The sequence below is a fragment of the Hemicordylus capensis genome, chromosome 2 (assembly GCF_027244095.1).
Source record: "Hemicordylus capensis ecotype Gifberg chromosome 2, rHemCap1.1.pri, whole genome shotgun sequence".
Taxonomy (NCBI): Eukaryota; Metazoa; Chordata; class Lepidosauria; order Squamata; family Cordylidae; genus Hemicordylus; species Hemicordylus capensis.
Genome location: NC_069658.1, coordinates 189,385,184 through 189,413,166, shown reverse-complemented (window position 1 = coordinate 189,413,166; position 27,983 = coordinate 189,385,184). Strand labels below are relative to the sequence as shown.

The 27,983-nt window shown below is 44.0% G+C and overlaps 1 protein-coding gene across 8 annotated transcripts; it reads right to left on the bottom strand.

Moving 5' to 3' along the window:
• LOC128347881 (vacuolar fusion protein MON1 homolog B-like) lies at window positions 1-26,937 on the bottom strand. 8 transcript variants are annotated; one of them, XM_053303123.1, is made up of 6 exons: window positions 26,577-26,937; window positions 15,876-15,980; window positions 10,742-11,194; window positions 6,269-7,067; window positions 3,661-3,808; window positions 1-2,791 (listed from the first exon to the last, which is right to left on the bottom strand). In XM_053303123.1, the coding sequence occupies exons 2-6, from the start codon at window positions 15,958-15,960 to the stop codon at window positions 2,573-2,575; spliced, it is 1,704 nt and encodes a 567-aa protein (XP_053159098.1). In that variant the 5' UTR covers window positions 15,961-15,980; window positions 26,577-26,937; the 3' UTR covers window positions 1-2,572. The 8 variants fall into 8 exon arrangements, with proteins under 8 accessions (XP_053159098.1, XP_053159104.1, XP_053159101.1 ...); XM_053303129.1 differs by having other exon boundaries at window positions 10,862-11,194; XM_053303126.1 differs by having other exon boundaries at window positions 26,623-26,937.
• Window positions 26,938-27,983: the final 1,046 nt, after the last annotated feature.

Below are 27,983 nucleotides of genomic sequence, written 5' to 3'. Positions count from 1 at the left end.
TTTAGATGTGCAAACTCTCAGGCTTTATTTGTACAGTTGCAGTATTTAATTGATCAGTTAGTTCAACTAAAATGATGCTTCCCATGAAATGGGACTGCAGATTTTTAAAAAAACAAATGTACTTAAAACATGCAAAATGGTAACCAGAAGAATCATTGTTTCCCATGTGTGAGAATGGAGAAGGCCTCTTCTGATACGAGGCCTTGGGGCACATAATCTGAAAACAAATCTTATTTTTCTTTTTAGAATTCCCTCACACAGATTATGCAGATTTAAATCAACTTATTAAAAGCCCAAGATTCATTTAATTGTCAGTCCTATTTATTTGCAAGTCTACCATAAAGGGTTCTTTAAAACTACTGCCTGCAATCAGTCCTGACAAATTAAATGGAAAAACCTTTGCTAACCACATTGGCAGATGGAGAAAGAAAAAGACACATGCCAAGACAGAACTGATTTTAAAATGGCTTGTGTTTGTATTTAATAAGATGCTTCCAGTTTTCAGTACAATTCAGCCAGAAATATAAACCCTCATTGTCAATCAGCCACATGATGCATGGAATCACTGCTATTTTCTTTTGCCAAGGTGGAAGAGAAATGCCAGCCAGAAGCAAGCTGAGCAAGCAAGCAAGTACCAGGAGGGATCCAATAGCCACAGACGAGCTCTGCAAAATATCATCATTCCTCCAATCACTGCAGCACTGGCAATGAGGGAAGAATCCAGTTCCGGCTCAGTCCACATCAAAACTGGCAACATTACTCTTTACACTTACAAAAGCATCCTAGGTTAGACCAAACCTTCCCCGCTTGCACATCACCCCATTCTCACCATGAGACAACACAGGGTATCAGAATTGCCCACTGAAGGAGATTCCCTTCATACTTCCCAGTAGACAAAAATAAAACTTCTTTTTAGCAAACTGGAAAGACAGGGAAACAGACCCAGTGAAACAACAGCAGCAAATTTATACAGGGCACAGATTTACACAGCAGAAGAGCACTTGCTCAGGAAGGGAAATAATACAGCTGTTAATTGCTTATAAGTGAGATGTTTTAAGTCTCCCTCTGAGAAGGGCAGCTGCCACAACTGGTGACAACTCCACATCTTGTTTTTATGCAACAGCAATGAGAAGAGAGTTCTTTACCATTACCAAGCCCAAAGGAGAAAGCTCACCACAGGTCTGTTTGTTCTTCCCCAGCTCCAAATCTACAAACAGAAACACAAGTGCTAGGTGAAAGCTGGTGACATCCCAGCACGCGGGGTGGGGGGGGGAGTAATGGTGCTCACAGGAGCAATGTGTCATTCAAGCATAAATACAATAATTCCCCTGCGAATTTCTTGTGAGCACCCATTTCAATCCAAGATGGAACTTCATTTTAAAAACAGGAGAACATGGGGTAGGGAAGGAAGTCATGGTGAATGGCAGGACCATTTTTCCAAAGCCAGTTAAGTTCCAATATAAGATCTTAAAAATAAATGTGCCATCATTCCATCATGGTTACATATTAAAAACTGAGCCATCAGACAGACATCAAGTACCAGAAGAATGCAGAATACCCTTCACACACATATACTCTTTTGTGGTGTAAGAACAAAAGACTGAAGCAGCTTCCCTAATTCAAAAGAGAACTAGAGTCCAAAAGAGGCAGGATGAAATGAGTTTTAAATTTAAAATGTGGATAGTTTCAGGATGCAAGATTATTTGGAACCAGGTCTCTTCACTTTCAGTGCTCTCAAGTTAGCATTCAACTGATCCAAGTCATCTTTACAATGAACATTCGGCTGTTCTAGGTTGATTATGTGCTGACTGAAAACACCAATCTCTTGATCAGCCTGCAGTAGCTACTTAATTGATCCAGAGGGGCAATCCCTCTAGAAAGACACCAACTATGGATAACCAAGCATTGCATTTTTGTCAAGCATTTCCCAACATCTAAGATAATCTTTATTGCTGATCACTGAGCTGTCCTGCTGGGGTTTGTGTTTTGTTTTTTGTCATTTTGAACACAGAGAAACAGAGCAAGTCAGACTCTCTACCTGCCATTTCTTGTCTCAGCAACAGAAGTGGCAATTCAGCATGCTATAAAAATTGCTGATGAGGAGAGGCAATAGGATACAATTCCCCAGTGACAATATCAGTGTTGTGAGCACTCATTAATGGAGAACTCTAGCTTAAAAGGTTCCAGAATAGGCATCAATGTAAAATATGTTCAGGCAGAATCCATGTGCCACCCCCTAGCTTTCCACAAATATCTGTGGAAGTGGCATATAAGAGCCACAACCTCCTAGCCATCTCTACAGGCTACCTGAAAGTCTCTGCCCAGGTCCAATGCCTCCCTAAAAGGCATGGCACTCAAGACCAGAAGTGAAATTTTAAAAAGAGAACAGGCCAAACTTTTCACCAGAGACAGCTTGACCTGAAAAAACTGTAATTCTTCTGCTCAGAGTCTGGCGGGGGGTGGGGAATGGGGACCTGAAGTTCTCCTCTCCTCATAGAAGTCCCTCCATCAAGAAAGTTTTCTGCAAGGAGGAGCACACATGACGCAGTCCAAGATGGATGAAATCCTAAGCCTAGAGAACCCCAAAGAAGCCATTTTCAGCACCATCAGTTCGGCCACCCTTGCTTCCTTTACTAGGGTTGGGTGTGGTGGAGTACTTGGGTGGGTAGCGGATAAAAAGCCGGTCTTCCTCCTTCTTTATCCAGCGCAGCAGCTTGGTCAGGACATTGATGGCACCAGCCTTAGTCACCAAGGGACTGAAGCAGGTATATAATTCAAACTTACTGGTGACCTACAGGAGAAAGAAAGGCATTCAGCATCATTCCATAGGTCAGAGAGATCACATGACTACTTGACTACAAATACAGTAGGATACTAGTTGGGGAGCAGCAGAAGCCTTTTGTTTCCCAGTCAAGTAAGAGGAGCCCTTACTACCCTACAGTCTCATGAGTCATAACTATCCAAACCACCAGATGCCACCAACCTTCAAGAACCCAGAAAAATGCTAAAAGCATTATCCCCATCCCACTATCTAGCCTCCCAACACAAAAAGAAGAATCTTAATCCACTAAATGCCAGAAAACAGTTCTACAAGTTCTAAAACTTTGTAATAAGAGTTACTATCTTCAATGCAGTCCATCAAACAGCCCAAACATCATTTGCCGAGTTGCTGCGACTCACAGAAGTATCTTGCTCCAGTTATTCCAATTTACACAAGGAGGGCAGGGGTCACTGGCGAGTATCTAAGCAGTACTGCATAATTTGTTTGCATCGTTTACAGATACCAGCCAGGTCATCTACACATTGGGGTTGTTCAGATGCAATGCAAAACCATGGTTTGGCAGTATATGAATGAGGAGTTCTAAGGATCCTTAGGCTCCTGCGCTTCCTCTCCTTCCCTCTCCCACAGGGCAATTCCTTCCCTGCTTAGAAGCCAACCAGGCCTTGACAAGTTTTATCTGGATCTAGGAGCCAGCCCCAAAATTTAGGAGTCAGATAACAGACTCTTAACAAAAACTACCAGACTTAGTAACTGACATTGTGAAGTGGAACATGCAGATATACAACACCCCCTCCCTATTTTTCTGAGAATGTCAAGTTCTGCTCTTAGACAACTACAAGAAGTGACCTATTTGAAGCCCCCACAGACCCATTCCTCACCCAAGCCAGAAGAGTCTCCTTTTCAGCTACATGGTAGATGAGACGCAGGGGGCGCGAGGTACTGTGGATACGACTGTGAAGGTAGTGATACAGGTCAAAGAGCCGGTGGCGTTCACTCTCACTGCAGTATGGCCCCTCCAATTCTGGGCTATAGGGAGTGAAAAAATGACATAGGTATACAACTTACTATGGACCAGGCCACAGAACCTAGAGATCTTCATACATACCTGTAATGAAGGGGTGTAGAGTTCCAAAGAATTTGTATGCATCCATCAATGAACCATAACGTTCTCCAGAAAGGATGAGAATATAAGCCCAAATTTATCATCAAAAGCCAGCCTATATAAGATCTAACAATGGTTCCAAAAAGTGTTCATGCTCAGAGCTTATTCACATGATCACTGGAGAACGCAGACATGGAAGAGTGCAAGGAATGTAAACCTGTGCCAGTTTCTAAGCCATGGCCACCGATCACCTGACACACTACAGCAATCATTATTCCCCAAGCTTTCGTAGTACTGTTCCAAAAGCTAATCCTGCACATAGCAATACATGCCCATGGCAGGCTGACCATAGCTCAAGAGCCAGCATGAGGCAGGCAGTCATCCCACCCCTGATCCACAGTGCAACACAGTGGTCAAGGGATTCGGCCATCAGATGCTGGCAAGTCTTCAAGGAACTGCAAGTTGGGTGCATGAAGCAATCACATGACTGCTTGAATATATGTTGCTGTTTTTTCAGGTACAAGAAAAAGCATTAGAAACAGTCCTGAGAACATTGGTGATTCCGACTTGCCAATATCCCTTTCGAATTCCAAGATGCATCAGTGTCAGAAACAGTTGAGCTCTTTGACATTTGCTTCCCAATTTCTCTGTACTTTTTCAATACTTTACAAGCTAGCTAGGATCTCATGATGCTCAACCCTTGTTTCCCACCCCACCCCCTGCAGCCTTTTAGTCCCATGAACAGCTCCTGCTTCCACACAGATTCTTGTTGATAAGAAGAAACACATGACTTGCTCTATTTAGAGCTGTAATTGAATAAGGCCAGCTTAGTTCTTCCCACAGCCCTGGCTGGGAGTCATGGGAAGGGGGAAGGGAGAGGAGGAGGTGTACCATCTGTTTAGAGGCTTGCCCATCTGAAGAGCAAAGTCTATCTGCCTTAACCCAGCAAACACAAAAGAGCCCAACTGAATTGTTCACCCAATTTTGGGATAGAACAGCTTCTGGAAATTTGGTAGTTATTTGCATTCGGCTGTTATAAACCGACCACGGCTGCAGGACAGAGCTGATCCACACATGACTTGGCACCAAATTCAGGTTTGCCACCAAGTGTGTATTTGTGCTATCTGAATGAGATGGCATAAAGTGGTATATCTGAACATGTGGAATGGCCCACAGACACCTGCAATATCTAGTAAGATCAGGTGACAGAGAAGGATGAAATGTACTACTACATGTAATAGGATCAGGTGGGGATTGAAAATCAAGTCCATAATTGAGATACAAGATAATTCATAGTCCAATTTCAAGGCCACAAATCCTACACTCAAAAACTGTACAAATTATTAACCATTTATTTATTTTGCATTGGTTCATTCTACACAGCATATTCTAAGACAGACCTTTCAGGCAGAAGTAGAGGTATAAGTAAATTATTAAATGATTATTTAATTGTTTTATGATGTTTCAATTGTTAATAATTGTTTTATGCCTTTATAATGGTGTTTTAATGTAAACCGCCATGAGCCTTTTGGAAGGGCGGTATAAAAGTTTTAATAATTAATTAATTAATTAATTAATTAATAAGGACATCAGTGGTATCTGATAAGAAATAGAAGAAAGGTAGCTGGTATAAAAGCCAGAGTCATGTAGCAGTTAGAGTAATAGACTAGGAAAGAGGAGACCAAGGTTAAAATTCCCACTCAGCCATTAGGCTCACCAGGACACTGAGCCAATCACTCTCTCTCTCAGCCTAACCTGCTTTATAAGGGTGTTGTGATGAAAAAATGAGATGGAGGAAGAGAGGGCCCTTGCATGCTACCATGAGCTTTTTTGGAGCAACATACAGAAAATGCAACTAACTCTAACATGGCGCAGAAGTTCTGTCCCTAATTATTAACACTGTTTGTGTGTTCTGAAAAATTATGTCTCAAAATCAACTTTTCTCACTCCAAATTTCTTTTAGCAACTTTTCTCACTCCAAATTAAGTCTTCTTGATTTTGAGACATAATTTTTCAGAACACACAAACAGTGTTAATAGTTAGGGACAGAACTTCTGCGCCATGTTAGAGTTAGTTGCATTTTCTGAGGTTCTCATGACGCCTTTCTAGTAGGGCAGATATGTGACATTCCACACATACAGAACTGTAGGTCATGAATAAGCCCAGTTCTATTTTCTAAGAAGACATAGAAGTTCATACTATCTTAATGTAACATGCTACACTAAGCCCCAGTCATCCACAGGAATCCAGTGGCATTCAGCACCAAGTCAAAGATGGTCATTCCCCCACTGCACCCTTATCCTATTCCTTGCATCACAGTATCCTCCCAATTCCAAGAGGACCTTGCTCCAAGCAAATACCAATGCACTCAAACCAACAGTTACCTGGTAAACTGAGGGAGCTGCCGATAGTTATCAGGTATATCCAGGGGCTTGTACATAAAGTGCCGGAGATCCGGCACTCCTACCAGCCCCACACTGTAGGAGGGACTCCTCAGGTCACTCGATAGTGCCTGCAGGTAGTTCTGAGTCCTCATGCCCTCCTCAATGCGTTTCTTGCAGTCCAAGACAGAATAGAAGGACTCCTTGTCAGTGGAGAGGAGGATGAGGCAGACAGTACATTTTGCATCCAAGTATGAAATGTAAGCATAAAAGTAACAGTCAGGGTTGAAGCACGGCAAGCAGATAGGTGTCCAGATCTCTCCAGTTTGGAAGGCAGAGGTTGCCCCAATGAGGTTGAGCAAAAGGTGCAAATCAGTGGGTTCTAGCCGGCAGTCATCAATGACTGTCTTCTCCTGTACTGTGGTAACCAGCTGACTGCGAGCTACTAGAATGGAGAAGACCAAATTGGGTGTGATGGCCTTCTGGAGCAGAGTACCCAGGGAATCACGCAGGGAGGCTGGAAGAGGCAAGCAGCGCACAGCACCAAGCAGGAAACAAGGGTCTGACTCTACCAGGTTTAGTAGGCGGTCAAGAATCTTCTCTGAGCCAGTGAGCAGGCGCCGGAGGTCATAGTTCTTCTTCTTCTCGAAGATGCGGGTGATACTGGCCTGGGTGAGCATACTGATAATCTGATAGTAAACATACAAAAGCTCCTGGCGCAGCTGCTGCTCTGACTGCAGGGTACGTGAGACAGACACCAGCACCAGTGGGCCCTGTTGCACAAAGATCAGTTTGCGATCATCTGTGATGGAAAGCATGAAGAAGACCAGTCAGAAGATGTAGCAAATTCAGCTCCCCACGCAAGCCCACCCATTCTAGGTGCAAGACAGCTGTGTGCATTTGACAAGATTTCATGGAAGCACAGAACATGTGTTGTATTTCCCAGCACTGGGCACAGAATTTAACTTCCTGAGAATCTCAAATGTATCCAGACCAGACCAAAATGTATCCAGATCAGTGATAGACATGTGCATTTTTCTAAATGCACGTTTCTATATCTTATAGTTGCAGTTTGCACCTGGGTTTAAGTGCCCTGAATAGTTCCTTGCTGTTCCCCATGACTAGTATAAATGATTAAGATAAATTATGCAAAAAAATCAAAAGATATACAAAATGTGATCACAACTTATACAGATTGTACAATTGGACTTTTCTTGGAGCAGAATTTGGATTACCTTGAAACAATCCACCCCACCTGTTTTTAGTACAGAGTACACACTACTCTGATAAAAGGCTTAAAAGAACAGCAACTTTCATTTTATATTACTATACTTACACATTTTATTTTTAAAAAATTATCATATTTATATACTGCCTGATATGTGTAGCTCTAAGTGGTGATCTTTGCTCTTTTATTATTATCTACCTTAGATTGTATAGATTCTACTTTCAGAGATAGAAATCTACCTATTAATATGGACTGTAAACTACAAGAGCTTATGCTACATGCATTTTAGTCTTTAAGATATGACAAGACATTTTGTATTAATATATCATTGGTGTCCCCCACCCTAAGTTCTCCAGCTAGCATAGTCTAGTCTGGGCAACTAAATAAAAATAAATTTGAGCCATACCATGATACGCCCCAAGACAGTCAAATCTCACACCACAGTCAACACTCCTCAGAAGCAAAAAGCTTGGACTCCATTCCTTCCAAAGGTCTTATGTGCAGTCAAGTACATAAAAAGTCCTATTCAATATGTAGTCCCAAAATGTATCCAGACCAGTGATATACATTTGCCTCCCACTGATCAATACTAGATAGAAGAAAGCTGTATTGCTTCAGTTAAACACACATTAGTTCAGAATTATCTTTATGTAACACTAAACAATCTGCAGCAGAACATAACATATAAAGATCGCATCTGATAGAATGCCATATCCAGTTTATGACTGTCAAGAATTTTCAGTCAACATTTCGCAGCAGCTAAGACAAAATAGCTAAGTGATCTCTAGGTTACCATTTGTAAGCAAATATTCCAGTTTTTGTCAATTTGCTCAGTTTATGAATTCTTTCAACAAAGGAATCTATTCTGAACATTTTTAGTAGCTGCACAACAATAGTTATTAGAGATATGGTTGTGGAAGTCTTCTCTTGACTCCACCAAAAAGAAACATTTTCATAGGGGAACTTTAGATGTGGGAGAGAATATGTTTGCTTAGGGAGGAGCAAAGAGAGTGTCTCAGGGAAGGGGCAAGGCAGGTTTTCCCACCAAAACTACTCAGACCTCCACATAAAGACTGGAGCTTTGGTCACCACCAGAAGTGCACACCAAAACCAACCCTAAGTGGGCACCTTGCTATGTGTACTGAGAGCATGGATACATACAGTACATCCAAATCCTAAAATTAAGTAGTTTGGGGAAACACCTATATCGGGCAGCAGCAATAAGGGAAGATTCTGAAAAGCATCATCTAATACTGCACAGGAGATGGCAATGGTAAACTCCTCCTGTATTCTGCCAAAGAAAACCACGTGGCTCTGTGGTCGCCAGGAGTCAACGCTGACTTGACAGCACAACTTTACCTTTATAATGCCTTTAAGGACACACCTGTCCTTAAAGATTACTTTTCCCCTTTTCCAGGCATAAAGAACATAAGAGAAGCCCTGTTGGATCAGATGAGAGGTTCATCTAGTCCAAAATCCTCTTTCCCACAGTGGCCAGATATCTCTGGAAAGCTCACAAGCAGGAGGTGAAGGCAAATAACCACTGCTGACTCCCAACATCTGACATTCAGAGGCACAGTGCTCTGGAGATAGCATATAAACATGACTAATTGTCACTGATAGACTTGTCTCAGCATAGTACGAAGAGAGGGCATGCCCCCTCAGCTCTTGCCAGCAGGCTTCCCAGAGGCATCTGGTTGGCCACTGTGTGAAACAGGATACTGGAATCAATAGGCTTTGGGCCTGATCCAGCAGGACTTTTCTCATGTTCCTATAGTGCTGCACTAAGGCCTGTGGTCTCTACAGAAGAGAAAGCAAGAGGTCTGTAAGCCAAATGCCAAGTGGAGCCAGCGTGGTATAGTGGTTAGAGTGCTGGACTAGGACCAAGGAGACCCGAGTTCAAATCCCCATTCAGCCATGATACTTGCTGGGTAACTCTGGGCCAGTCACTTCTCTCTCAGCCTAACTTACTTCACAGGGTTGTCGTGAGGAGAAACTTAAGTACACTGCTCTGGGCTCCTTGGAGGAAAAGCGGGATATAAATGTAACAACAACAGCAACTCCAGTTTTACCAACCATCATTTAGTTTTATGCACAATGAAGGCACCCAATTACTCTTCAAATGATAATCCCATAAAACCATATGACATGGGTTGCATACCAGGTCTATGTACTCTGTATTAAACAAAGAGGGAGAATCTGCTACCTGTATAAAAAAGCAAAGTTGCATATTCATCTTTATTTTACATAATTTATTCTGCATTTTTTTGTTTTCCATGTTTTAAATTTGCTTCAGTTAATCATGAGAACAGGAAAGGAGTCTGTTCTCATGATCATGAGACCAAGGTTCACACCAAAGTCCTGTCCTCTGACCATCTGAACTCTTATTCAGCAGCATCGCCTTTGACTTCTTCCAAGATGTCACCAGGCTTTCCCCACATGCTTTCAAGAGCATCTCCACTACTGTTCCCTCTAAGGCGTGCGCATGTGCATGCGCTCACAATTTTCTGATGTCTGCTCAGTTAATTTTAGATCCCCCTCAGGTTGAATCAGGCAGGCCCCACACTGAATGAATGGCACACACACTGCCTTGATACTGCCACACAGAACAAAAAACTCATTCCAAACACAGATGAAAAAAATTAGAGAGAACACTGATCTCCACAAACAAGTAGTACAGAGAGTCCCCAACTTACAAAAAGGTTGCATTCCAAAAGTTCATTTGTAAGTTGGATGTTCATAACTTCGAACACTTATAGTTCCTTTGAGGAATGGCTTGTTTGTATATGCAGGTTGGCATTAGTAAGTTGGGGACTTCATTAATGTAATACATTATGGAGTATTATTTGTAAGTATTAGTTCATAAGTTGGGTGTTCATAGGTCAAGGAATGCCTGTACTAGAAAGTTGTTATTTAAAAGCACAACAATTGACACTCTCAGATTTGGCACCCAATCATCACATTTGTGCTGTTCTGTACTTGCATGAAATTGCCCATAACACAGTAGACAGAGTTATCATGAACAACTTGATAATCTTTTACTGCCCAAGAATCCCAGAATGTTTACACAGCCTACACTGCTAAAATGTCAGAGGAAATGCAGCAGTCTCTAAAATGGCTAGACATTAGTCATGGTCTCAAGGACCAGTAGTTGAAAAAGCCTAATAACTCAAATAAGGCAAACTACTAGGATGCAGCTTGATTCAGCCATACCGGACTGACTCTCATTTCCCAGCCTCTTGCCATACCAGAATAAACGGAGCGGATCGAGTTATCCCCACTCTGGATGAAGGACACCAGGGCCATCATGACCCCCATGGTGGAACTCAGGGCTTCCTCATTGCCATAGCGTGAGTAAATGGGTTTACCAGCTTCACTTAAGACAAAAACATGTTTCCTGTGTGCCCGCCAGCTCTCAGCCGTCACATCCTCATCCCGATGGCTAGCAGGGCGATGCTGTGCTATCTCCTCCTCAGAGGGCCCACTGTCCATCATGATAGGCCGGTTAAACTTGCTGGAATCCTCCAAGGTGTTATCAGTGGAGGCTGAATCAGACATGTCCTTGTCACTCAGTTCTTCCCGAGCATCACTCAACTCCTCCTGCACATCCCCTTTGCCATCTACCACACTCAAGGGTCCATTATTTTGGGCTGTTGGGGGCTCCCCTTGCTCATCCAAGACAGAAAGGGGCTCATCTCCACCTGGAACAAGATATTAAAAATGTCAGTGAAATCATTCAGTGCCTATCTAATCTTCTCCCTGCTCCTTCCATAGCCCTTACCTCCTGAAAAGGCAACTCAGCTACTCTAGATTGCAACACTTCGTGAGTGATTCCTAGTGCAACGTCTGCAGCAAACATGCCCTGTTGACCACACTCAGTAGTCACCCCAAAGTCTTCTGTTCTCTAAAGTGACATTCCCCATTATCTCATGCTGCTCCTCAGTCTTAAAACTCACCTACAAAACAGTATAGTAGTACTACCTCTCTCCTCCTACCTCAAATCCACCTGTAGTACACAGCTTTTGGTTTAACCCAAGGCCCACTAGAACTAAGCTTAAGTACATATGACCACAGCTATTCATGTACCTCCCATTATCTTGGCCTCACTTTCTGCTATTTCTTCCTCTAGAGTGCAAGTTCCTTGGAGCAGGAACCTGTCTTTTTATTAGTGTTACAACGTACTCATTTACATTGGTGGCACTACATGAAACAATGAAGCAGCTATCAAGGGTGGCCAACCAGTAAGGGCAGGGCGGGGCTATGCCTGCCCCCTGCATTCCAAACAAAGGATCCAGCAAAATATTGGACTTACCAGAAGCTAGAGAGCTCTCTCTAGCAGGGAGCTTTCTCCAGCCCCTCCTAACCTAATCAGGCTGCTCCAGCTTCTGATCCCTAGTGGTCAGCTCCTGGCATCACCCACTTAAGGAAATAAAAACCAGGTTAAAAATAAAGCCCCTGAAGCCAAAAGGAATTGTATTTTTTCACCCATTTTTACAGCCATTTTGGGGCGAGGCCAGGCCAGTGCCTCCTAGGAATCAGACTGGTTGAAGCAGTTTGATGAGCAGGCTGTTCCAGCCAGTAAGAGCAAAACAGGAAGTTGTGGGGAGGGGTTGGAGGAAGCTCTCTGTTCAGGAGAATTAACTGGCTGTTGTAAGTATGATCTTCCTGTGTTTGTGTTTGTTTTTGTTGGGGGAGGGCAGGGAGGGAGCGAAAGGAAAGAGGCCTGGGGAGAGAGAGAAGGGAGGCTTGATGGGGACACCTAGAGAGAGACCCGATGAGAAAGAAGAAGCTTGGTGAGAGTGGGGTGGAGAGAGAAATGAAAGGCTTGGGGGGTTGGGGTTGGAGAGACAAGCTTGGTGAGAGGGGAGTTGGTGTGAGAGATAAGAGAGGCTTGGTGAGAAGGGGCTCTGTGTATGAGAGATGGAGTGGGGCTTGGTTAGAGAGAGGGAGGGCTTGGTAAGACAGAGAAAGAGGCTTGGTGAATGGCGGGGGGGGGGGCTTCAAGTGAGAGAGGGCAATACAAGACCTGAAAGGAAATGTGTTAGCAGGGATGTGTTATTCCCACTCCTGACCAAAACACTGATAGTGACTGGGAGTTGCAGAAGGAAATTGGGGAGGTGTCAAAGAGACAGCTGTAACAATGGTTAACTTCAAATACCCACACATAGACTGGGTACATTCACATTCAGGTAATGTTACCAAGAGGCCAAATTTCTAAATGTGCTGAATGAGTGTGCCCTAGAACACTTGGTCATGGAACCAATCAGAGAGAAGGTGACCTTGGACTTAATGTGAATGGTACACAGGAGCTGGTGTGAGATGTCAGTGTCATGGGACCTTTAAGCAACAGCATACATGTGAGGAGAGAATCACCAAGGAAGTCTAACACAGACACTTTAAACTTCAGAAGAGGAAACTTCTCTAAAATGAGGAGTTGGGTGAAAAGAAAACTGAAAGGCTAAATTGAGAGAGTCACTTCACTCCAGGATGCATGGAGTTTATTTAAAACCACAATAATATAAGCCCAGTTAGAAGGCATACCCAAAAGGAGGAAAAGTACCACAAAGTTTGGGAGGATGCCAGCATGGCTAACAAGTCAAGAAAGCTATAAAGGAGGGAAAGACTTCCTTCCGAAACTGGAAGGTCTGCCCATATGGACAGAAAGGAACACAAATTCAGGCAGAAGAAACGTAAGAAGACAATAAGGGATGCAAAGAGAGAGTTTGAGGAACATTAAGCTAAAAGTATCAAGGGGAATTAAAAAAAACTTCCTTAAATACATCAGGAGCAGGAAACCTGCCAGGGAGGCAGTTAGAACATTTGATGAGGGAATGAAAGGGGTTATTAAGGAAGATATGGAGATCGCAGAGAAGCTGAATGAGTTCTTTGCATCTGTCTTCACGGCAGAGGATACTGAACGTATACCTGTGCCTGAACCCGGCATCCCAGGGACAGAGGCTAAAGAACTGAGTCAGACAGAAGTGACAAGAGATGACATTCTAAACTGCCTGAAAATTTTTAACAAATCAGCAGGGCCAGATGGCATCAACCCAAGAGTCCTTAAAGAACACAAACATGAAATTGCCAACCTCCTTGCAAAAATATAGGTTGTAGGATCTTATCCCTACAATCAGGCTCTGTACCAGAGGACTGGAAAGTAGCCAATGTAACACTAGTTTTCAAAAAGGGATCTGGGCAGGGTGGGGGAGATACGGAAAATTACAGGCTGGTTAGCTTAACATCTGTTCCAGGTAAACTGATGGAAAGCATTCTCCAAGGATAAAAGTTTGTTAAGCATACTGAAGAACAGGCCTTGCTGAAGGAGGACCAGCATGGCTTCTTCAAAGGTAAATCTTGCCTCACCAACCTTTTGGAGTTCTTCTAGAATGTTAACAGATGTGTGGATAATAGGGATGTACACAGAACCAGGCAGGGGAGGTTTGAAAGCGGGGGGGGGGGTGATTTTAAGGGTGGCAGAGGGTGCACTTATCCCTCCCTCTGCTTTCCCCCAACCAGAGCTCTGTTTGGAAAGGGACTGTCAGGGCGGTAGTGTACCTCCCTGCCGCCCCATTGCCTCCTCAGTCCTGTCATCACCGGACGTACCTGATGATGCACTTTCGCGCGCATCACTGGTCGTTCAAACCGGTTCGGAGGCCCGTAAGAAGTGGGGGCCCCCAGGGATCTGTACTGGGACCAGTGCTTTTTAGCTTATTCATAAATGATCTAGAAGTTGGGGTAAGCAGATTTGCAGATGACACCAAACTATTAAGGATAGTGCAATCCAAAACACATTGTGAAGAGCTCCAAAAGGACTTCTTTAAACTGGAGGAGTAGCCAACAAAATGTCAAATGTGTGTTCAGTGTTAGCAAGTGTAAAGTGATGAATATTGGGACAAAAAAAACCCTTCACATATACACTGATGGGGTATGAGCTGTTGGTGGTAGTGATGTTTACAAAGCGTTTCGTGCACATCCGGGTGGGACGGAGAGCAATCACTTTAACTGGAGGAAGGCAGGTCTTACCTGCCCATCCATTATTCCTCTGCCGTCCCCCACCACAGTGCTGTTTGTATTAAGCAGCTGGGCTGTCTGTTTGAAAAAGCCACGCTGCTCTGGCTGCATCAGTTCCCTGTTCCTAGCAGTCTTTGGGCAGCATTGGAAAGGAAATGGCATCTGAGCATGTACGAACGGCATCTTGAGTGTTCTTATGTGTGCTCGCCCCTGCAGAAACTATTTGGCTCGGGCAGCTCAAATAATTTCAGTGCCTCAAAATAGAGGTACCAAAATACTTTGAGTATTTTGACATCCCTAGTCAGTGACTGACCAGAAGAGGGATCCAGGGGTTGTGGTGGACAGCTTATTGAAACTGTTGACTAAATGTGCAACAATTGTGAAAAAGGACAATTCCATGTTTGGAATCATTAGGAAGGAGATTGAAAATAAAACTTCTAGTATAATAATGCCCTTATACAAATCTATGGCGCAGCCACATTTGGAGTACTGCGTACAGTTCTGGTCACGATACCACAAAAAGGACATTCTAGAACTGGAGAAGGTGCAGAAGAGAGTAACAAAGATGATCAGGGGCCTGGAGCACCTTCCTTATGAGGCAAGGCTAAAACACCTGGGGCTTTTTAGTTAAGAAAAAAAGACAATTGAGGGGAGACACGATAGAGGTCTGTAAAAGCATGCATGTTGTGGAGAAAGCTGATAGAGACCAATGTTTCTCCCTCTCTCATAACACAAGAAGTAGGGGTCATCCCATGAAACTGATTGCCAAGAAATGTAGGGCTGACAAAAGGAAGTACTTTTTCACACCATTCATAGTCTATGGAATTCTCTGCCATATGATGGCCGCAGGCTTGGATGGCTTCAAGAAGGGTTTGGATAACTTCATGGAGGAGAGGTTTATCAACAACTACTAGGCTGGTGACTATAGGCCACCTCCAGCCTCAGAGGCAGGATGACTCTGAATACCAGTTGCAGGGGAGCAACAGCAAGAGAGAGGGCATGCCCTCAACTCCTGCCTGTGGGCTTCCCAGAGGCATCTGATGGGCCACTGTGGGCAACAAGATGCTGGACTAGATAGGCCTTGGGCCTGATCCAGCAGGGCTGTTCATATGTTCTTAGAGAACATAAGAACATCTTGGAGAGAGAGAGCGGGTGGGGGGGGACGACACTTGGTGTGTGTGTCGGTGTCAATCAGGCAGCCAGGCTTGGCAAGAGAAAGAGAAGCCCAGAACTGGATCCACCTCTCACTATTCCTAGCTTTGTCTATCACCTGCCCTTCCTAGTCCCCCGCCTCACTCTCAGGGGCCACCGGCCACCACTGGCAGCTATGATCCGTGCACTACACAGACAATGAGACTTGAAGCCACTCACCTGCCTCTGTTGAGTCTAGCCCAGCCTTCTGCTCAGCAAGATCCATCCCCTCCTTAGAGGGTAAGCCAGGGTCTTCTGTCTCCATCTCTACATCTCGGAGAGCACCTACCAGGACAAGAAGCAAACATGAGAAAACTCCTCAAGCAGAAAATAGGATGCAAGTGCTCTGACACCCACACACCAGGCCCAACCCTGCTTCTCAAATCAGAGACAGAAATTAGAATGCTGGCACCTAAGCACCACAATATCCTAACCCCCACCCCCAAAGAATAAGCAGCAAACACAACTGTACTCCTTCAGTTTGGAAGGTGAAAATACAAATCACAGAAATGAAAGCAGCTCAGACAGTTCCTGGCTGTCCAGGGGAAAGCCTTTACAGAGTGCAAAAGTCAATCTATCAGACTTGCCTGCCCTCCCAGCTGTAATCTCAATCACATGCCCAAGCATGGATGCCTCAGAGGAGGCAGCAGGAAATGCCCTGGTTACTAATACAGAGAGAGAGAGAGAGAGAGAGAGAGAGAGAGAGAGAGAGAGAGAGAGAGAGAGCTTAACTCCTAAAGGACAGGATTAAAAGGATAAACTGTCACTTAGATCACTGGACTTTGGGCAGGACATAAAGCAGCCTGCACTCTAACTTAAGGGGAGATGTCACACCAGTGGTATACCCCATCATTTTTTAGCCTACTTTCCTTAAGGAAAGTAAGCTTCTAAGATCACCTGGCACTCTGTGTGTGTCTGTCCCCTGCTATCGAATTTGCAATGCCTGGACCAATATGAACTAAATTGGGTACAATTGTAGGGACACACAGGGACTCCTCAATAGTTTGTGATGATGTCATCTGCCCCAATTCAAGATGGTGGGTGCATGAACGTTTGAGGCACAAGTGGGCTAACTTGTAAGGATGGAAATTATCAATTAAGATTATAGTGAAAGGAAAGTAGGCAGATTAGTAGTTACCAGAACAACTTGGGTTGTTTGTTGGTGTTGTTTGTTTGTTTGTTTCTTGGAGAAACTGGGAGTGGGGTGCAGTGCTCTCTCTAATTTTTCTCATCTGTGTGCAGAATGAATTTTTGTCTCGGTGGCAGTATCAAGGCAGTGTGTGCTCACGTGCATTCAACTTGAGCACAGTAACAGCCAGTGGAGGTGCTGCCGGGGAGGCAGGTGAGAGGCACCTTTAAGAGTAAATTAGTAGGTGCTTACCTCCACTACCACTGCACCTGAAAGCTGCTCAGAGCAGTGGTGCACTGTCCTGTGACGGGATCGGCTCCGCCACTCACCTGGCCTCTGCACATGCGTAGAGGCCATTGGCTGGCCACACAAATGGCCTCTGCCAGCTGCATGGCGGAGCCAATCCACCACCACAGTGAATGCTGGGCAGCACACTGCTGCTTTGAGCAGCTTTCAGGTGCAGCAGTAGCAGAAGTAAAAGGTAAAGTGTGCCATCAAGTCGATTCTGACTCCTGGCGCCCAGAGAACCCTGTGGTTTTCTTTGGTAGAATACAGGAGGGGTTTACCATTGTCTCCTCCTGTGCAGTATGAGATGATGCCTTTCAGCATCTTCCTATATGGCTGCTGCCTGATATAGGTGGGAAACACACCAGCGGGGATTTGAACTGGCAGCCAAGCATTTCCCCTCTGCACTACTTAAGGTGGCGCACCTCCTAATTTACTCTTAAAGGTGCCTCTCGCCCACCTAGCCCCCAGACGCTATTGCCTAAGTGGGATCAAAAATTAACTGAGCAGACAAAGACATGTGTGTGCACACACCTTAGAGGGAACACTGGTGGGATGAGTGGGTCACTAGATACAAAGGAGGACAGGGCCCTTAACAGTTGGATACAAAATGAGAACTCTGGCAGGTGCAGTTTGTCCTGTAATAACAAGAGAAGCTGCACCTGCCAAACTTCCTTCTTCCACACAACAGAAGTTAAGTCACAGTAGCTTTATCCTCCTTTGCATCTGTTCACACTGTGGCAAAGAGGAAAGAGAGAGACTCCCACAGTTTAAAAAAAAAAGTGGTGTCTCATGTAGGGGTGTGCATTTTGGAATTTTCTTGTTTCGATTTTTATCCGAATCAAAACACCCCCGTTCTGTACCCAAGTTTTCTGAATCCGAATCAACCCTGTTTTGTTTTGTAGCCAAATTTTCTGAATCCGAATCCAAATTGATTTGGATTTTTAAAAAGGGTCCCAGGGCAAAAAGAGTGGGTGGTGGTGGTAGTGTCCAATGGGTGGAAGCTAGCAGCCAAATATCAAAGGAATTAGGCAAAGGGCTGATTTTTTGTGAATTTTTTAAGTTTACACATCTTTAAGAATTTTCCCATAGGGAATAATGGAGATTCCAGCAAATGTATCGCTTCAAATCAAGGGGAAAGGGATGACCCAGAGTGGAGTGTGGTGGGTGGTAGTGCCCAATGGGGGCAAGGAAACTTCCAGAATTATTTCAAAGAAATTGGGCAAAGGGCTGATCTTTTGTGATTTGATGAAGTTTACATGTCTAAGATTTCTCCCATAGGCAATAATGGAGGTTTAGGTTTCAGCAGCCCCATAATTCCACTTGGGGGGCACTGGGGTTGTGTAGTGCACATAGGGTGCCAACCACCCCCATACCCACAAGCCCGTGGGGTACTGGGTTTTGTTGTTTCTGAGGTGTTCATTGTAGATTCTCTGGTAGCATATGAGATTTTCAGTGAAAAACAAGAATCCACTCTCATATGCTACCAGAAAATCTACACTCAGAACACCACAGAAACAGCAGAACCCAGCACCCCATGGATTAGCAACCCTTCCCCTGGCCAATGTGGGGTCAGTAAAGAGTGGCAAGAAGCAAAAGAGCCAATGAGGAACAAGGAGGGAATTGTCAGCAGGTCAGCCCATGATTTAGGTCACCGATCAGAAGGGTGGAAGGGTGGGAAATTCAAAGAGATGTCAAACACAAATGGAGACTGACTCAGAGATCACCACAAAATGGAGGTCCGAAACAACAAAACGTTTTGTAGCCGAAACAGGGACGTCTTGTTTTGTATAAAAAACTTTTGGATCTGGAAAATGGGTGTTTTGTTTTGTCTACAAAACACCCGAAACAGGCTGTTTTGGATACAAAACGTTTGGTATCCGAAACGTTTCGCACATCCCTAGTCTCATGTTGCAGGTTGAGGATAAGTGTGGATCTTGCACTCCTGAAGGCCAACAGCTACTGATACAGAGTGGAAGCAGGCATGGTGTTGTAGAGCAGTGGAGCCAATCTGGATGTGTTCTCACTACATTGCATCCATGCATTTTTTTTCAATGGCAGAACCAAGCTCTGAAAATTTCAGTTCTGCAAATATGTAGCTGAAACCATCTGTGCATAGCACTGATTAGCCTGTGCCTGTCAAATCACAAAGAAGCCACACATCCACATCCCTTAAGCACTTTTGTAAAAGTGTTCTTTAAAAAAAAAAAAAGTGAGCGCTTTTCCCTGCAAGATCCCCACCACTCATTAAGATCATCAGGAGGGGTCCATCTTTGGATGCCACCAGTTCATCTGGTTTCAAGTTGGGATTGGAGTTTCTCAGTTGTCAGCCCTAGGTTGTAGAACACTCTTCCCATGAGTATAAGAGGCTTATCATCTTTGGAAGCTTTTAAGAGAGCCATAAAGACCTATCTTTTCAGCCTGGCTTTTAACAACATTGGCTTTATGTGGTTGGTTTTAAATGGTTTTTTAAACGTGTTTTATGTTAATATGTTAATGGCTTTTATGTTAAATTTTAAATCATTTGAATTTTTGATGTAAACTGCCCTAAGCCATTCTGGGATGGGCAGTCTATAAATGGGGGTGGGGGGAGATCCCTGACCCAAGGATTGTTAATCCTGGCAACTCTGAAACACCTACAAGTAGAGCCACGAGGCAGATTCATCACTGTATATGGCAGCTTCCTATGTAATCTGCAAGGGATGAGCAAAGGGACTTTAAGAAAGTTATTTGGAACACCACATGATCACTGTCAAAATAATTACAATATGGGGTACCACCCATGTTGTTAACTCCTGTGAAGGAAAAAAACAGCACCATGGACATAATAAATGTATGCCTTAGTACTAACTCCTGAAAGAATGAGTTCAGAGAAGCAACACTTTGCAATCGATTTTGCAGCCAATGCATGGTGGAAGTTAAGCAGAACTAAGTTACCTGAAGAGGAGCAGTCAAAATCGTTTCAGCAATGCTACCCCATGTGCTAGACCCCTTTCTGGAACCTGGTGTCACTTGAACCTTTTCCCAAGAGTCATCATCAGTCATTGAGGAAAACACATCATCAATCTGACCCCACTTTGAGGGGTGTGCTAAACCATTCAATACTGAACAAGCAACCTGTAGCCAGTTTTCTATAGCCCTGTGACAGATCTTGCTGAATGCCAATTGACAATAACCCTACTCATACATTGTACTGTACCTGCATTCTGCTGTCTGTACACATGTATACAGGGATCAAGAAATGTTGGCTCCATTCATCAGCCAGACAAAAATTTTAATCATTGAACTATGTTGGTACATTACTCATCTGGATTTATTCCCACTCATCAGTCATCATTTTTCATTTGTCACAGACAAGTAGATTAGTGGATTTCCCAAGCCCTGCATGTACATGTTTCTCATTTTAAAAGTGAACCTGGCTACAGAGCCTCTCAAATGCAGGATACAGTCAGGACATGCACTGCATGTGTTCAGCATAATGTGTGAGTAAGTGTGCATGGAGATGTGTTCATATGTACACTGTACACAGATTATACGTTCATCAAAATAGTGTAGAAATGTACATATGGGTCCATACTGACATGAGACCACATGCAGTGTCTTCCATAACAGGGGAACAGTTATGCTACCATACATTTCCACAATAATACACCTTTACAAACACCCACATAGAGAGATCAAAATAACCCTCTCCAATGTAGGACAAAGGACCCAGCACGGTCTGAGATACATGATACAGCCACCTTGCTGAAGATAAGCAAGTCTAGGCCTGGTCTGTACCTCCAGGGAACCCCATTTACACTACCTTGAATTCTATGATGAAGGCAAGATAGGATAAAAACCAATAAAGCCACTACCGTTCCAAAAAACTTTTATCTTTCTCACAAGCCAAGATCCACATATAAACACATCAGCCCTGAATATTAAGTGCCAACTCATTACAGAAGCTCATAAGGCACAGAATAGCATCTCCACATGAGATCCCAGCACTCCAGTGCAAAAGTCTCAGTGCTGCTCATTCAGTTCCACACTGAAAGCAGCTGTCATTACACTAGCCAGAAGATTTGTTGGACAGCAGGAAACCACAGCAAGCTGGAGGCAATTCAGATCTTCTTTGCCATTCTCACAAGGTACCTACCCCCATTAAGCATCTCCCTCTCTCATAACAGTAAGAAAATGCATATGCCACTTTTCAACAATAACAAAATCTCATAGCAAAAGAGAAGGCAAAATGGTTCCCTGTACCAAAAGGTCTCGCAAAAACACATACACACACATCAGCAACAGCCACTGGAAGGGATACTATGCTGTGTTGAACAGTGATAGTTGCGATCCCCCTATGAAAGCCACCACTTTAAAAAGTTCTTCTTTGACTGGTTAACAAGAAATTCCATACTGCTAGAACTCACACCATGTCACAAGATGAAACCAACTGGCAGACAGCTCCAAGCCTAAGAAATGAGATATTTCTTCACACATTGCTTAATTCCATCATTACTGCCTCTGAAAGATCTTTAACGAACATTAGTCAAGAGTGACTAAATCCAGTTTTCTATATTTCCATCAGGAACCATCCTGCTAGGAAGATAGTTATCTTTGCTATAATTTTTCATTGAATTGTTGCAACTCTCTTGCACAATGGTTATGTTAAGCTTAAAGTCACATAAGCAATTAACCAACTGCAGAACTCACCACCACAAGATATAGCAATGGGCACTAGCTTAGACAGGTATTTAAAGGGAGTAAGCAAATGCATAGCAATGAGCTGTGGGTATGCCAGGATAGCGAAATAGATCCTCCATTTGCAAAAGACGCATACCGCCAGATACCAGTGCTGGGGACAAACGGGGAAGGCCAGCATCTTCAAACCCGGCTTCTTATGTATGAGCTTCGCAGAGGCAACTGCTGGAAACCAAAAACTAGTCCAGGTGAACTTTGGTCCGATTCCCGCAGGGCAATTCTTACGTGCTTTCTCACCCTAGGGGAATCCCAGCCCAACCCAGTTTAGGAAAAACACTTAAGGCCATCCCATCTGGAAAGAAGGGATAACCTCATGTGCATGCAGACCTTGCAATCTGCTCCCCCTTTTATGGGACAGGAGTGACCCCGATTCCCCATCCCCCCGTCTTTTCCCTCACCATCTGCTCAGGAGCTGCTCGCCGCCTCCCTGTCGTAGCACAGAATCCACTGGATTCCTCCAGCCACACTTCCTGACCTGAAGTGGCAGAGGTTGGGCGAAGAAGGAAGACTGACAGGCTCTTCTACCAGTCACAGGACGAGTGGCATGGAGGAGGCGTGGCCTGGGAAGCGTGAATGCCAATCACAGACCGCGTAGTCCAAATATGAAGCCGAAGACCAATAAAAGCCCCTGATGTGTTTGACATCAATTTTTTTTAAAAAGCAAAGGGAAACCTAAGAAGCCGGGAAGAGCGACATAGAATTTGGCTAATCAGAACACACAAAAGGAAGGCGAAAGGCGGGTCAGTTATATCCGACTGAATCAGTCGCTAAATCACAAATTGTCCCGAGAAGAAAAAGAAAGGGCTGGATTATTCCGAACTTCAGCCAATCTCAAAAGGCACTTTCTAATTTCCTACCAACCAGTGAAGAAATTACTTGTTTGAACCAATAGATGTGAAACCTAGGCATATGTGTGTGACTAATGCATTACGTCATCTATCATGTCAACGAGCTAAGAGTGATATTGTGCACTCTTTCTCAGTGTTACATGCGCATGGGATTGTAAAGGAGTTTGATTATTTGATCGTGGCATCATGGGCTGTTGTTTTCATGCGGAACAGCGATGGGACCCTTCGCCATCTCCACTGGGATGGTATCGCTCTGTTTACGAGTAATATTCTATCTAAATGGACTCTTGTTATGTCTTTGCTTAAGTGCCTGTTTTATCATCCGAAATGGCGTTTTCAGGCATATGTCTATTATTTGCCATTTTGCATCATTCTGTGCTGTTACAAAGACAAAAATGCAATTATGCAGGTACTACTAACTGTGGAATAACTCCTGACTATAACTCCAGACTAGCACTTGATAGGGTTGCAATGAAGGCCTTGGAAAGGATATTTAGATGCCGTGACATGTCTAAACCTATAAAGATTAGAATAGTTCGGACAATGGTTTTCCCCATGACACTCTATGGATGCAAAAGCTGGACTTTGAAGAAGCAAGATAGAAAAGACATTTATGCTTTTGAACTTTGGTGTTGGAGAAGACTTTTGAGGATAGCATGGACAGCCAGGAAAACAAACAAATGGATCATAGAACAAATCAATCCAGAATTTTCACTCAAGGCACAAACTATCATACTTTGCACACATTATACGAAGATCCAGCTCCCTTGAGAAGTCCACAGTACTGGGGAAAGTAGAAGGAAAAAGAAGAAGAGGACGACCAGCAGAAAGGTGGATGGACTCGATTACTACAGCAATGAATACACCACTCAGATTCCTGGAGAGAATCTATCTATGTGGTCGCTAAGAGTTGACACTGACTTGATGGCACTTAATCAATCAGTCAATCAATCAATCAGTCCATAAGACAGGGCTGGTATCCAAAAAAGTAACAGCTGGCATCTGTAGCAGGCTGTGAGGGCGGACATGGGTGTGGGAGATTACAGCACAAAGCAAACATGACTGCTTCATGGATTAGGCTAGGAATGGGGAAATGATGACCAGAGCCTCAGATCAGCCTCCATCCAGGGCTTCCAATCTACCCTCAGCCCAGCTCCTTATTTTTTTATTTATTTAACATATTTGTATACTGCCCAAAACTTGTCTTAAGGACTCATCCCAAGTCCTTCCTTATAATGCACTTGCACTGTTTTATGCCAAGCTGAGACACAGGGAAATGGCTCTTTAACCCCACCATGTCCCCCTGTGTACAGCAACAGACACTTTGGCAAAAGCCCCATATAGGTGACATTATGCATTGGGGGAGACACCACTGACTGAGCAAAGAAGCACCTTTTAAAGTGGTGATTCTCTTGTATTAAGCAAGGGGATGGCAACTGTCCCTACCCAACCCCAGCACAGCATCAGTGGTTGTTGCTGGTGTCTACTTTTTGTTCCTTTTTAGACTGTGAGCCCCTTGGGAACAGGAAAGCAGAAATTATTATTTATAAAAACAGAAAACAAATTATTATTTATTTTTCTAAATCGCTTTGACTTTTGTTAAAAAGTGGTATATAAATATTTGTAGTCATAGTTGTAGTTGGATCAGGAGTGTAACTAAAATTGAGTGGGGGGCAATGAACCTGGGCCCCTGAAGGAGGGGAAGGGAGGCCTGCCGATTGGGTGACAGCTTGCTCTTTGTTCTCGGCCTCATGCCTCAAGAAAGAGGAGGAGGAGTGGGGGGCAAGGACACACCATTACTTTTTGTCCCAGGGCCCTCTTCAACTTTGCTACATCCTGGTGTGGGGGAGATCTGGATTGTACGGGTCAGCCCCATCCCTCAACATGTCCAGTAACCACATATTAGATGTCACATCTGCATAGTGGCCTGCATGTGTCATAGAAGTATGAATCACACAATCTGTACACTCCAATTTTGCAATATACAGATCAAATGAAAGGAGCCTACATTTACTGGTGTGTGTGTGTGTGTGTGTGTGCGTGCGCGCATAGATACACGAGACCACGATGAATATGTGCCATTCAGTGCATTGACACTGGGTACTCCTAGAACAGGTAGGTGATCATGATTCCCCACCACTGCATGTACATAATATCATTTGCATGGGGCTTCTCCTCTTAAGCATCTTAGCTACTGACTCCCATGAGCAAGCAAAGACAATGGGAGTAAGTGGCTGGAAGAACTCTGCCGAAACCTCTGTTCACTCAAAAGAAGAGGAGATTAAAGAGCCCTTTGTGTGGTAGTGAGTCACCAAGAGGCACCAGTCTTGCTGGTGTTTCAGCCTGTGCTTACATTTAGTTGCCAACCAGGAGATTATGGAAGATGCTTGACATGTGATGTATAGTGACTAATAGCCTTGCTTCAGAAATACTCTAGCAGAATAGAAGCCACACATTTTGAGCTTCTTTTGCCTATTGCTAAATATATACAGAAAGCTGAATTTAGTATTCATTAAACCTAAAGCACCCTCATTGTTCAAATCTCCTAAAAAATAAGGCACTTTACCTTTTTACATCTAATGGCCCAAATGGGCAATCTGAATCTCCCTTTTACCTGGCTGCCAGCACTCCAGCACAGAGCAAGACCAGCCAGACATGGGATAAAATGAAGATGATTCCCTAATATATTTCTGTTTTGAGCATTCAGGAAGCTTTGCCTTCAAAGACATTGATCAAACAAAACACATTCAGATGTCATATTTAGTAATTGTTATTTGCTGGATTTACAACAGTATGTGTGTATATATACACACTGTACTTCTTCCCATAATTCAAAATTATCTAAATTTCAGATTACAGATTATTTATTATTTATTTTATTTAGTGACATCTTAATTTTTTTCTGGTTGAGCAACAAATACTGAAGAAAGTCAAAACACACATAAAATCCAGTAATTCTTGCTTGCTAGTGAGACCACTGTTTTTTTTTTTGTTTTGTTTTTTTTACTTTAATTATTGTAGAGATCATAAGAAAAAAAATCTTCTACCATGGACAAATGGATGGAAGACAGCTATTAGCTGGTGTGTTCACTGCTGCATGTTCCTAAGCTTTAGCAATAGTGCCAGAAGATGGCAGTGTGGTTGTTGAGTATTTATGTATAGTTTTAGGAGTGCATGCAACAGAGACCATTAATATTAAATTCCTGTGTCATTCCCTCTAATAGCAAAGTCGATAGCCCTTTGGTTTGGAATTGGTTTGGAAGCAAAATGCGGTCACCGACAAATGAAAGGGAAGTTTGATGGGGAAACTCCTTCCGCTCCAAGTTCGTTTCTTTCAACACAGAGCCCCCGAAGGTGGTCGAATTGCCAAAAAAACAGGAAGAAGATTGCGCGTGTGTGCTGCCTCATATTGCTACAGAACCCCTGGCAGCGTGATGGCAGAGCGCAGGCATTAAGTCCTCATTCTGCTCTGACTGTTGGAGTGTGGCTGTCAACAAAGCCTGGCTCTGACAGTCTCTCTCCTCTGCCTTGCAAGGCTGTCTGAGCCTGGGAGGGAATAAGATCGACGGTGCCGGATCTTGTTCTCTCAGGCTCAGACGCAGATTCCCCTCCCTTTCTCCTGGCTCAGAGGAAGGGCACGGAAATCTGCTGTGTTTGTGTCGGGGCTGGAGTTGGAGATCCAATCATGCAATATTTTCTTCCACGTCCCCCTTGCTGGAATATAACACTGAATATACTCTTCCATTAAATCTGCCAATATTGCTATAATGCAGTCGTATACACTAGGTATACCATAACCTCAATTTCCCCAGCAATTCTGTATTACTTTTGTTTTCTAAGTTAATTACTTTGCTCTGATGTTTACATGGTTTCATATACCTGCCGTCTTTAAACTTTCTCTTCTTACACACTGCTTCTTGTATACCTTTAATCGCGTTAAACTCTTAAATTCTTTGTGAGGTTTCTTCTCAATCTCTTCTTTTGATTGCTGCCTGTTGTCCACCTTTGCAATATTTCCATTAATTTATTTGACAGTTTGTTTCCTGTAGCTTTTTCGTTGTTTGCTCCTTGAACCCCCTAAATTCCTCAATGGAAAATTTATATCTTCTCACGATGTATTTTCAGTCCCAACGACTTGCCGCGTCAGTGACGTAGCCACCACTGAACTGGGGCCGGGGACAAATGGACACCAAGGACTGCCGGGCGGGGCGGGGCGAGCTCTTCACTCCTCCAGCGCACCCAGCCGGCGAATGCAGAACCGGCTCGGCGAGAGAGGGCAAGGGGCGGTGCATCTGCGTTCTGAGCGGTGCTGGCCACGCCCCTCGCATTTGCGTCAGCAGTATAGCTAGTCAGAGGACGTGGCCGGCACTGGGGAGCAAGGGAGAGAAAAGATGTACCCAATCAGTGAACAAAACTCTCATCAGCTGGGCAGAGGGTGATGGGCGGCATGTGCGTGCCCCGATGCCGGCCGCACACCAGATGTGGCGGGGCTGAGTGTAGCGCTCAGCCCGAAAAGACGGGTTAAAGAGCTGTGAAGGCGACGGAGGCGCAGTGGGAACGCCTCCAACCTGCCTACACCCTGACCTCCTTGTTCTCCTTTAGTTAGTGCTTGTGCCACTGACTATGCTGTTTCACTTTCACAACTGGGCTACTGAATCTTATTCATGCTGTTATGTTTCTGCACTATATGTACTTTATGGTCAGTGGCTGGCTGACATGATGGGCATGCTAGGGACCCGCTGGGGCTAATGCACAACTTGAAATACAGCTCCTATGGTCTAGGGCAGTCCTGCTCAACTTTGGGCCCCCAGCTGCTCAATGTTCTATAAACAAAATAAAACAATTTCATTTCACGAGGGTGGCCTGGTTCATCCCCGCAGCAATAAGATTATTTGTCACCAGAGTTTACCCTCAGCTCCTTTATGGTGCTCATCCAGGGCCCCCAAGTAATTTCACCTCACTGGAGGCTGTTCAAACAACATCTATTAGAGCCATTCTCCAGGTGCCCTGTTGTGTCACCGATGCTCTTATTAAGCGGGAGGTTGGCTTGCTGAGGGTTGAACAGGCTTATTGGCAATGCATTCTTAAGTTCTGGTTAAAAACTCATTTACTAATATGGGCTTGGCCTCCCTAGTAATGCATGATAGTTTTGAGTTTAAGTGGAACACTGTGGTTAATACCAAACTTCTGCAACTTGGGTTTTCCTGTCAGGGACTTCTCAGGCTAAGACTTGACCAGGCCTGGAGGGCAGTTAAACAGCGTACTATGGACATGGAACTTCAGGAG

Excerpts from the sequence above, each read along its gene's own strand:
- LOC128347881 (XM_053303123.1), bottom strand. The coding sequence starts at position 15,960 with ATGGAGACAGAAGACCCTGGCTTACCCTCTAAGGAGGGGATGGATCTT. Across the intron at positions 11,195-15,875 it reads GCTAGACTCAACAGAGGCAG|GTGGAGATGAGCCCCTTTCT; the intron begins GTGAGTGGCTTC and ends ATCTTGTTCCAG. Across the intron at positions 7,068-10,741 it reads GATCCGCTCCGTTTATTCTG|ATGATCGCAAACTGATCTTT; the intron begins GTATGGCAAGAG and ends TTTCCATCACAG.